Source organism: Cyrtonyx montezumae, unplaced genomic scaffold, assembly GCF_038088225.1.
Source record: "Cyrtonyx montezumae isolate F1298 unplaced genomic scaffold, pur_monq_1.0 scaffold_5, whole genome shotgun sequence".
In the NCBI taxonomy this organism is placed as follows: domain Eukaryota; kingdom Metazoa; phylum Chordata; class Aves; order Galliformes; family Odontophoridae; genus Cyrtonyx; species Cyrtonyx montezumae.
Window position 1 is genome coordinate 3,940,498 of NW_027072056.1, and position 10,793 is coordinate 3,951,290.

The window sequence follows — 10,793 nt, forward strand, 5'->3', positions numbered from 1 at the left end:
ACTCGATTTGCCTGTTAAATTGGCCCTCCTGTGTTGCCCCTCGCACACACCCTCACTCCACTCCAGTTGCTCGGACTTCTCAGCTCCCCTCAATGATGCGGGCACAGAGGAGGCAGACGGATTTCACCCGTGGGACAATGACAGGTGAACTGCAGATTTCAATTCCAGATCCATCAGTTCGTTTCAGTCACACATTACTCCGATGCAAATCGCCTCCCGTCAGTAAGGCCATTGAGCTGCTCTGCTCACAGCGATATCCCCTTAACTGCTCACTGTCCAAACTTTTTCTGTGGGGCTTACCTGGCAGATAACAGATTTGCCACAGCAGATCTTCCTTACACGACTGCAAAGCCACCTAACAGCACTTAGCACATTTCTTCCCAACAGCAGCTGTGTTAGAAGGACTCACAAGCAGCAACTGTAAGCAACACCTAGCAGCACCCACTGAGATCTAAGAAAGCAGCACAGGGGCAGTGAGCTCTCTCTAGGGCAGATCCCTTGCCTAAGTTGTGGGAAATAGCGTTTCATTGTCTTCTCTGCCTTTTCCTCCTCTCCCTGCAATGTGCCACGTGAGTGTGGCACAAAGAAAAGATGAGATTTGCACTCACTCAGTGACTTAACTCATCTCAGACGTTGCTGCACATAACGAAACAGGCTCATGTATATATCATGTACAGGCTGCAAACAAGCTTACCTTGGGTCCAGCCCTGGACATTTTCTGTTCCAGCCAAACCTCCTGGTGCTGGAGGCAAATCAGGACCTGTTATAAAACAGGCAGGACCGAGGCACCCTTTTTATAATGGGCTTGTTTGAAACCAGACAGCCGCTTTGTCATGAGAATAGGATCCAAAAATTGAGTCAGTGATTCTGAGGCTATAGCTCGTTTCCAGAAAAGCAAACAGGATTATGGAATAAAGGAACGCTTCGCCATCCTCTCTTTGTTACCATCTGCTGAGTCAGAACACCAAAACTCTGCCAAAATGCACTCAAAACACACAGCCCCCATTCAGAGTCCTGGAAGATGGGGGCAGGGGGTATTTTGGCTGCTCTCTTCCTTTTACGTGTGTCAAACAAGAATTGTTCCCTGTCAGCTCTAAATGAGGCCCAGCCTCACCAGTAAGGAAGAAACCCAAGCACTTAGTGGAGAATGTTCCCACACGATGAAGGGTGCAGCTAGGAAAGGGTGGGCACATGCACAGGGTAGAGTACAGGGTTGCAAAGAACTGGCTCTGCTTAAAGGGTCTACTTCAGAAGCCCACAGCAGAAACATCCGTGCAGCAAAGACGCTGTGTATTTTTATAGTGTACCCTCAGCAGAGCTGACAAAATTTACCAGTGATAGATTCTACTCAAAAAATCTTACTCAGTGCTTGCAATTCAAGCAAGGGATTGCTTCTTCTGGCCTCATCTGGCCCACTGAGCAGGGAGGGGAGAAATGCTGGCTTCTCTATACCCACACCTCTCCCCAAGCCACTGCATTATAACAAACACCTCTGCAGCTATTCACTGCAGCATCCCAAGGGCTTAGCGAGACAAAGGGGCACAAAGCCGTGTCTGAAACACACAGACCTTACTTCTAATATGCCAGGACAAGCAGACTCTGCCCACACAGCTCTGCTGTACCTTGTAGGAAGTTACACTGAGGTGGGACTGTCAGATAGAGGCACAGCAGCACCTCATTCTTTTCCTATTTAGGTGTCCTGAGCCCTCCAGCACTGCTGTTCACAGCTCTCACTGCCAGCTAAAACATCCACAGATGTTTTAGAGTCCAACCAGAACCAAGTTCATATTAAAAGGCAATCCAGCAGGTTCAGCAGGACATCTCCAAACTCCACTGCACTCACTGGCTAAATAGAAAAAACTCCCCTTGTATTGCCTAATGCCTTAGAATTAAATCTTACAGCTTTACACAGTACTAAAAGCAGAGGTGGAACTAGAACTGACATCAGTCCTAAAGAACAAAAGCTGCAGATTAATATAACTCTGCTCTCATTAAGAACTGACCCAGAGCACAGGTGTCAATAAAGAAATGACACTGAACAGCCAAGATGACAGAGGACAGATGCTGAAAGTTTGGAGGAAGACCCACATTCAGATAATAAACAGCTCAGCTTTGCATTGCCATGTGAAAACACTTTTCTAAGGCACAACATCCAAAGATGCCAAATCTTCAGCTGGCAGTGATAAACACGCATTCACCTAACCCCAAGTCAGTGCCTGATCCCAACTTCTATCCTGATTCAAATGGGTTGCCTCCCCAGAATTCAAGAGAGACCTCAGCTGCGAGCACATCTCCCCAAGAGAGGATCCACCAACACAAAATGAGAAAGGGGCTCAAGTTGATAGTCTAGTAAGAAATAACAATGTAGGAAATAGTGTTTGTGACAAACTGCTGCACTAAGACAGGCTGCAAAGTCTTCATCTCCACTGCTATTAAGAAATGAGTGCTTTCCTCTCAGCTGACCAGTTCACTGAAGCAGTGAAGGTGCTGTGACCCCCTAACACTGATTGTATAGGTAAAACTCATTCCCTAGAACTTATGTCAGGCTTACCTTGAGAATTCTATTTTATTGACATCTGTCAAACAAAATCAAATAAACAAGAAAGGTAATTCCATAAAAACAACATTGCTCAAGTGCTATCTTCATGTTAAAAAAATGTATAGAATTTCATTCATAAACAATCCAACATTTGTTTTTCTCATTTATAAGAACAGTGCAGCTGACCTGTACAATAAAGACACATGTGACAGCCAAGGCCCTGCATCCAGCTGTACACCAGGAAAGGCTCCTTTGCTGGAAACTCACACACCATGGATGCTAACCAGGACGCCAGCCTCCTTGCAGCAAGGGGCACGTGTACTTGCTCATCATCCTCCAGCAGCACGCACCTTCCTTCTCATATACCAACTGAACAGTTTCAGTACATTCCTGGGAAAGCAGCAACTACAAATCCTAAACCAGAGAGATGTCCAAATCCACACAGAGGCTAGGCATCAGATCCACACGGAGCACGTACAGTCAGGACAGCCGCAAAGTCCTAATGGGAAAGGTTTTCAGGACAGCGCTGTTTGTTCCCACAACTCTATAACAAAGCAGAGGTGCAGATTTTATGCCCAACACTATCAAAGACAAAGCAACGTAAAGAAAAATGGGAAAAATAAAAGGGAATAGAAACATTTCTCATAGTTTGAAACATACAATAGCAGAAGAGAATGATAAGGGTTTGCCTCCAGCTCCTAAACCACTTCTGCTTGGGAAGAGAGAGAGACTGCAGAGTAACAATTATGTGAAGTCTCACCCAATTCACTTAAACAAAGAGTGAGACAGGTAAGCACAGATATTAACATACATCTTTCAAAAGTTGGCCACTCTATTTTTTCATTCAGGTCACACACAGAATGCCTATCTGCCCTTACAGGTGCACAAGGATGTCCCCAACAAGCCACCTGCACAAAGGAGGTGTAGAGTACACGCAGAACAGACTCAAACCAAAAAGAGGTCCTGACTGCAGAATAAAACCAAACGCAAGGCTCTTGGGAGAATCTCCACTGAACAGCTTCTTCCACCTCTACGTATGCTGTGCACACAAACACAAGACAATTCCTCTAGGAATAGAAGAATCAAAAGAGATGCCTCCTACTCACCCTTCCTTTCCTTTTGGTGCAGAGGAACACGATGCAATCCTGCTGCCTGCTTGGAGCCCACAGCAGGAGGGACGAGACTATCCAGCTGCTGATGGTTCCCTGTCTGAATCAGCCATTCGTAGAACTTGCTTTCCACCAGCATCTGGAACTGCTTCCTTTGATCCCTGCAACAAAAAGATGATCAGAACAGAGGCATGCAGAAGTCACACTTTTCTGTACTTTTAAACTTCATTTCCAAACCAAGCCTCTACAGATACCATAAGAGCTGGGCTTAGTTCAAGAACTGTGCCCAGGAAAGAAAGGTTTTTCCAAGTGAACGTGGTTAAAATTAACCCCAAAGGTAGAACACAGTTAGGCATGTAAGCTTCCCCACTCTACTAGCAGCCACTGTGCTCCCCAAGGCCTCCTCTACTTTACTGTCAGAGCACAGATGAACCATCCAAAAAAGTAGAAAAAGCAGTGAGAGGTCGAGCACCGAAGACATAAAATTTTGTTCTGACAGCATCTGAAGAGAGAGGATGGAGATCAGGAAAAAAAATGTGTATATAAACAGCACTCCTCAAGTAATTTCCATTGCAGGGAAATAACTTATTTGTTTTCACTAGGAGCAGCAGTAACAGGGTGCATCATTTAGCTCAGGCCCTCTGTCTCTGAGCAGAGCAGTCAGATGCCCAAGAAAAGCACAGGCACGTAGCAGTATTCCTCCAGAGCAGCATCCCATCTGGGATCAGCTCAGCTCCTGAATTTCTATTCTTGAATAACTCCTGACAGATATTCTTCTTCCTTTTTTTTTTCTTTTTCTGATGAGCTTACACAATTCATTTCTGAACCAACATAAAACCCGAATGTTTCCAATATCCTGCAGCGACTGTGAGGTTTTGTTTTGACCCCATCCCTAATTTGTTTTGATGCTCCTATACTTGGGAAAAGCAGCAAACCATCCCCATACAATTCTGTGTCACTCAGCTTCAGAGGGGCCTGGTATACCCTTTCTTCAAGTTAAAGACTCTTCTTTGCACTGTCACTTCCATTGGAAACGTTCACTGACAGATCCCCCAGAAAGCAGGTTTCTAAGCTGGAAACTAACCTAAAATCCTCCCCAGTGAATGTGAACACAAAGGCAGTCACATCTTTCTTCTCTTAGAGTTTATCTTCTCCAAGCGCTTATTATATACCTCCATCTGCTACAGACCCTTAAAGGCTTTCTCTCTGATGTGCTCAGAAAATGAGCAAGCAGGATTTTACGCTTTTACAAGTTGTTCCTCAAGCTCTCTTCCTGGTCCTGCCTTATGGGGCTTTTACCTTTAGCCTGACAGGATTTACATTCTTTTTCCCTCACTTTCCTCCTTCAGACAGCTTCAACTTTTTGAAAGATGTCTTCTTACTCTTTCACCTCCCTGTTCAAACACAAGCAGCTTTTCTTCTTTCTCCAAGTCCAACAATCTGCTTGCTCTGGGTTGTCAGTTTAGTTGTCTCCCTGCCCACAGGGCACAGAGACTCTATACACTGCCAGCTGCCCAGCTTCTTTCCAACAAGCCTCAAATTCTGGCACACTTTCCCCCCTTTTATGAAATAAACAGCTCCAGTACCAAGCTCTCACCTCCTGTCACTGCTGCAGAGGGTGCTAAACTTAAATGCATCATCTATACCATCTAATATTTCTTTAAATGTTGGAATTTGATAGGTAAAACACCCTTCATAAAAACAGGGTAAAAAACAGCAGCCCTGGCAGGGAAATGGCAGAGGAGAGAAGGAGCTCTGTGTGTGAGACCGACAGACACAATGGAAGACTCCAGCACAAAAGCTGAAGTTAAAACTTTCCACTGCTCTTCATTCAAGATGCAGGGGCTGAGAGGTTTGAAAGTTTTTACACCTCTGTTACCACTACTGGATCACTACTGCTCAGCCATCCTGCACTTGTAGCAAAATCCTCCCAAAGGATCCTTTCTCATTCCCACTCTGGAGCTCTTTCAAACTTTCAAAGGTTCCTCTGCTCTCAGCACGAAGGCACCTGGTGTTCTGAAAGGGGCAGGGAAAGCTCAGGGGGCTGCTCTAAAAACAACCAAATGGACTCCAGCTCTGCAGTGCAATGGAAAGTGCTGACTGTTTGACTCAATAGGTTTTCATATTCTGTGTGTCCCACAAACTAAACTCCTCTCAGATCACTGCTTCTCAGCACCCAGTTACATGCCCACTGTAACACATGGACTGAGCACAGAACAGGAAGAAAATACGGAGAGCTCAAATAGGGCTTTTTTGAGGGATCAAAAGTGGTTTTCACCTCTTTAAGTATTTAAAACAAAATACCTGGTTTTCTACCCCCATTCAGTATTTGTAAAGGAAGATCCTCAGATTGCTGCACCAAAATGGTTCACCAAAGATGAAGCAGCAAAACTGAAGCTGACAGATTTTAAAACCTGACTGCTCAACAATGCACACTGACAAAGAAAACAAGGTGGACTCCTTTAGAGCTCAGCAAATAGCGTTGAGAAAGCAAACAGATGTGTATCAGCACATGAGACAGGCTAGGAGAGGCCTAGCTTGTACAGTCAAAGCCGAGCAGAGGATTTTAAAGGCAATTTCAAGAGGTACTGTCCATGAGGTGATGTATTCTAATAGTCCACATGCACATGCTTAGCTCACCTCAACAACAGGTGGGACAATAATTTAAAGCTTCACTGTAAAGGCTGGGGTTAAGAATGATCAATCAGCTGCAGGCCAATAATTGGTGGAGCTGTTGCTCAGGGTACGTGCCCAGATCTCACCCATGTCAGCATGCAGCACTGGAAGCAGAACAAAGACAGCAAGGAGATAGTACCCAGCACGAGGGAAGCCATCATGACACCTTGCCTTGGCCCTCAGCAGCATCTAGGCATGCTTTCCTTCCACTTTGCAGGTTAGGAAAATGCAGTCACAACAAAGCACCTCCTTCAGATTTACAATTGTGAACATTATTCCCCTCACTATAATGCTAAGGATCAGTATCTCTGATCTGAATAATGTACGACTGTGCTGAGCTTCAGCAGTTCAGATGCCTTTGAGGATATAGCACTCACTTGGTCAGGCACGCCTCCTTCACCATTTTCTGCCAGATCTGTACCTTCTGCTCTCGCTGACTCAGTGCCTTCTGATAGGCATGGGGAAGCCCCCCTGGCGTCTCTGTGGTGTCTCCTTCCATCTCAAAAGGGATCACAAAGGTGTAGAAGTCCATGGGTGGCAGGAGGCGAAAGATGCTGCTATCACTGCCCTCCTTGCACAAAAGCATGGGGCTGTCCCAGTAGTTGGGCACAGTGGCCAGCCCCACCTGAGCCATGTGGTCTTCCAGCATGGGGTAATGGGTGTGGAAAGGGGCAAAGCTGACTGCTTGGTTACCCGCAAGGATAAGGGGCTGGGTAGGCGTCAGAATGTGGAAAGTACAGTCAGTGGTGGAGGAAAGGGACAAGCAATGGCAAACTGTGATGACTTTGATGTGGTCACAGCTGTGGACGTGAACAGATGCCTCCACAGGGCCAAGCACAAACGTGCTATTCCGGCACTTCTCAATGGTCACAGAGCTGCAGAACAACAAAGATGCAGTGAGCAGGGAAGACTGAAACCAGAACGCTGTCAGTGCTTAGCAAGAGCTCAGCACCAGAACAAATGCTGAAAGGACATTTGGCTGAGCCTCGAGAGAACAAAACCTCACCAAAGAGGAGAGAGGAGATAAATGAAGGAGTCGTTGCAGCGATGAATTCTGACATGAGCACCCACCAAGGTGTCGGAGCTCTTGGCCAGAGTCTGTTTGTACACCTGGCTCATTATCACCATGGGGGACACCTCAGGCACCACACGAGTGTTACAGGCAATCTTTGCTCTTCTGGTCATTCCTTCAACTGCAAAATAAAGTTAAGCAATGCATTTAAACTGAAGGAAAAAAAAAAGAAAAAAAAGGATATACGTCTCCTACAGAGAAACAGACACGATGGCTCACTGTCCACATCACTCAGCAATCCCTCACAGAAATAATCAGCCTACAGTTTCATGGCAGCACAGTGACACTGCATCAGCATGCACGAGTCCTGCCACCCATCTCTGTAAGGGGTAGGGTGCCTTTGCTCCTCTGCAATGCCCTTGCATGCGAAGAGCTGTGATTCAAGGCATGAGAATCTTGATCAGCTCTCAGCTTTGCCACAAGCACATCACATTATCTCTGTTCTGTGTCTGGCTGTATTTGAACAATGATGGCTGTGATAGCTGACCTCACTCAGAGGGGACTTTGAAAGCAAAGTCATGCATGCTTGCTCACAAAAGTAACCTGAGGACCAGAAAATACACAGGGGCATCACGCAGCACTCTCTACTCTCCCAGACTCACCCCTTTACTAAAAGCAGAAGGAAACAGGCAATCCCAATGCCACTGCCAGATGCCTGGTCACCAAGAGGAACTGAGACTGGAAATCTGTTTCTAAGAATAAATGTAAAACCTGCAGATACCTTGCTGTGCCCATGCAAGCTTCTTCCCAGACCTGAGGCAGGCAGTCATTCCGAAAGGATTTATGATAAGGCAGGAGCGCAGCCAGCTCTCTAGTTTGAGGAAGGAGAAGGTTTTTGAGGTCTTAGAGTAGCCGTTCTTCCCATGGCAGGGCTGCCAGAGGGCAAGCTCATGCAGAGGATGGATGGTCCTCGAGTTGTTCACAGTCCCTTCAATGAGGAAGCTGAGGGCACAGATGGCTTCATAAGACACCAAACTGTTGTGGGTGGCATGTGAGGAGGCACCAAGCTGCTCTGGCTCCATCAGCAGCTCCAGCATATCTGAGAGGTGCATGAGCACAAAGGCAAGATGGTCCTGGTCATTCCAGTTCTAAGGGGCAGAAAAACAAGAACAAGGTAAATTCTCACACAGCTGAGCTCCACCAAGACCGTACAACACAATCTTGCTTAAACTTGTTGTAAAAGAAGGAAAGCAAGTCAAACTCAGTCCTGCTTCTCTACTCTTTTCACACATAGAAAGGAAGCTGGATTCACCAACAAGTGTGCCAAAAAAAGAAATGTGGTGTCATTCTAACTCCAAGTATCAAATATTTCATTTTAGAAAGCAGAAGTAGATACTCCTACAATCCTTCCCACACAAATTCAGCCAGCTGCTGCTAGCATTGAAGGGAGGAAACAAATCAGTAACTGACAGCCAAGGTCTTGCTACGTGTCTGTTGGAAAGATCGCTGCATCTGTTCCAGACCTTCAGCTATGATTGAGTGTTTCTGATGTGAAACCAGAGATAATAAAAAAAAGCAGAGGGTCATTCCTTCACAAGCAAGCAGACCAATAAACCAAGCAACCAGTGAAAGAAGCATCAGTTCAAATTTTAAAGGGCTCCGTTCAAATAAAAGTGGGAAATTGGAGCTGTGGCTGGCACCAATGAAGATAAGCTTCGCTGGCCGCCAAGCTGCAGAATTAACACTGGGCTGTGATTACACATTGCCCTCACTATGCTGGGTGCAGGAATAACACACCTATACTATCTCAACGGCAGCTGGAGATCCCAGCACTGCAACAGAGACCCTCTGGAGCATAGGAACAGCTCTTGTTCCTGCTCAGAATTACATGCAATAGTTGTACCTGAAGAAAGCGGGAAGAAAACATCATCTTTTCAACTCCATTAGATGCTCCAGTGCCACCTGACCCACAGCCATTTATCAGTTTCTCTCATTTCTCTCTTTCTTTGTTAGATCTTTCAGTATAAGCTCACCCGGTCCATTTTTCAATTATTTCAGCTTGTTCCAGAGAACATTCCCAAGCATGTGCAGCTCCTAACAGCACAGTCCCAACAGAAATCTGCAGAGGCTTGCAGACGGCCTTTATGACAATGCTGTCAATTTCACTATCAAATACAGAGCCGGCCACATCCACCTCACTTTGCTTCTTTCATAATGCTTTACAGGAGACATTCACATTTTCATATGTCTGATCCACAGGTGGCCAGATGTATTCCAGCCCCTCTGAAATATGACTTGGTGTAGCTTTGCTAGGGAGCAATCCCTTTATTCTACATCAAACCATAGGACAGCAGTTTCCAGTGCAGGAAAAACTTTGTTTGGCTACAGGGAAGTGCAGAGTCTGATGCTTCTTACAAGAAGAACCAGAAAGACCAAGAGAGAAGCTTCACAATTTACCAAGCCCATCCCACTGTGCCCACTGACCACATCCCTCAGTGCCACATCCGCACGGCTCTGGAACACCTCCAGGAACCATGACTGCCCCACCTCCCCGGGCAGCTGTGCTCACTGCTCTTTCTGAGAAGAAATATCCAAACTGAACCCTCCCTGGTGAAACTTGAGGCCATCACCTACTGCTGCTAACTGGGAGAATAAGCCTAAACTTGCTTTGCTTTCTGTGAGCTATGAAGTGTCCCCTCAGCCCCCCGGCTTGAGACTATACGTGGGCATACGAGACTACGTGGATACAGCTTCTGATGTTTTATGAACAACAGTTACAGTGACTGCATGAAATTTGTCCGCACTGAGGGGTAGCGGCTCGGCCTGCCCAAGAAGGCCCAGCAGGGCAGCCTCCCCTTCCCACAACCCCATTACCTTGCTCTGCCCCGCGGCCCTGCCCGGCAGCCCGGCAGCCCTGGCCCTGGGCCATTCCTCGCCGATGAGTGACGTCCGCAGGGAGGCCCTGTTCAGCTGCTGCACGTAGAGGAAGAGCAGGAAGCGCAGCGTGTCCACGGAGAGCTGCCGAGAGGGGAGAGGCCGTTAGGTGCTGCCGGCCGCCCCGAGCCCGCCCCGGCCCCGGGCCCTGCCTTGCCGCGCTCCAGCTCCAGCTCCTCGGCGCTGCCACACGCCGCCTCGGCCTCGGCGCGCTGGAGGCGGCGGGGCGGATCGGGCGGCGGAAGGAGGTCGTGGAAACGCTCGAAGTAAAGCCAGGCCAGGCCGCGGCCCAGCTGCAGCTTGCCACACGCGATATGCCGCCAGCGCGGCCAGCTCAGCCGCGGGTAGCAGCCGTCGGCCGCCCGCTCCCGAGCGTACGCCGCCATCTTCCGCAGGTAGCGGGGGCCCAAGCGGGATGGAGGCGGCACGGGCAGCGCGCCCAGCAGCAGGGCCTCCGTCCGCGGCCATAGCGACACGGCCGCCGCCATGACAACCACGCAAACCAACGAGAGGGCCCTTCCCG

General features: G+C 47.7%; 1 protein-coding gene across 1 annotated transcript in view; it reads right to left on the reverse strand.

Moving 5' to 3' along the window:
- Positions 1 to 10,758, reverse strand: part of TBCCD1 (TBCC domain containing 1) — a 55,036-nt gene extending 44,278 nt beyond the window's left edge. Inside the window, exons 1-6 of the mRNA XM_065748380.1 lie at positions 10,423 to 10,758; positions 10,211 to 10,354; positions 8,118 to 8,484; positions 7,331 to 7,517; positions 6,702 to 7,199; positions 3,646 to 3,809 (exon numbers count right to left, since the gene is read on the reverse strand). Of these exons, the coding sequence (XP_065604452.1) occupies positions 3,646 to 3,809; positions 6,702 to 7,199; positions 7,331 to 7,517; positions 8,118 to 8,484; positions 10,211 to 10,354; positions 10,423 to 10,758 (1,696 nt within the window). The remainder of the gene's footprint in view (positions 1 to 3,645; positions 3,810 to 6,701; positions 7,200 to 7,330; positions 7,518 to 8,117; positions 8,485 to 10,210; positions 10,355 to 10,422) is intronic.
- Positions 10,759 to 10,793: the final 35 nt, after the last annotated feature.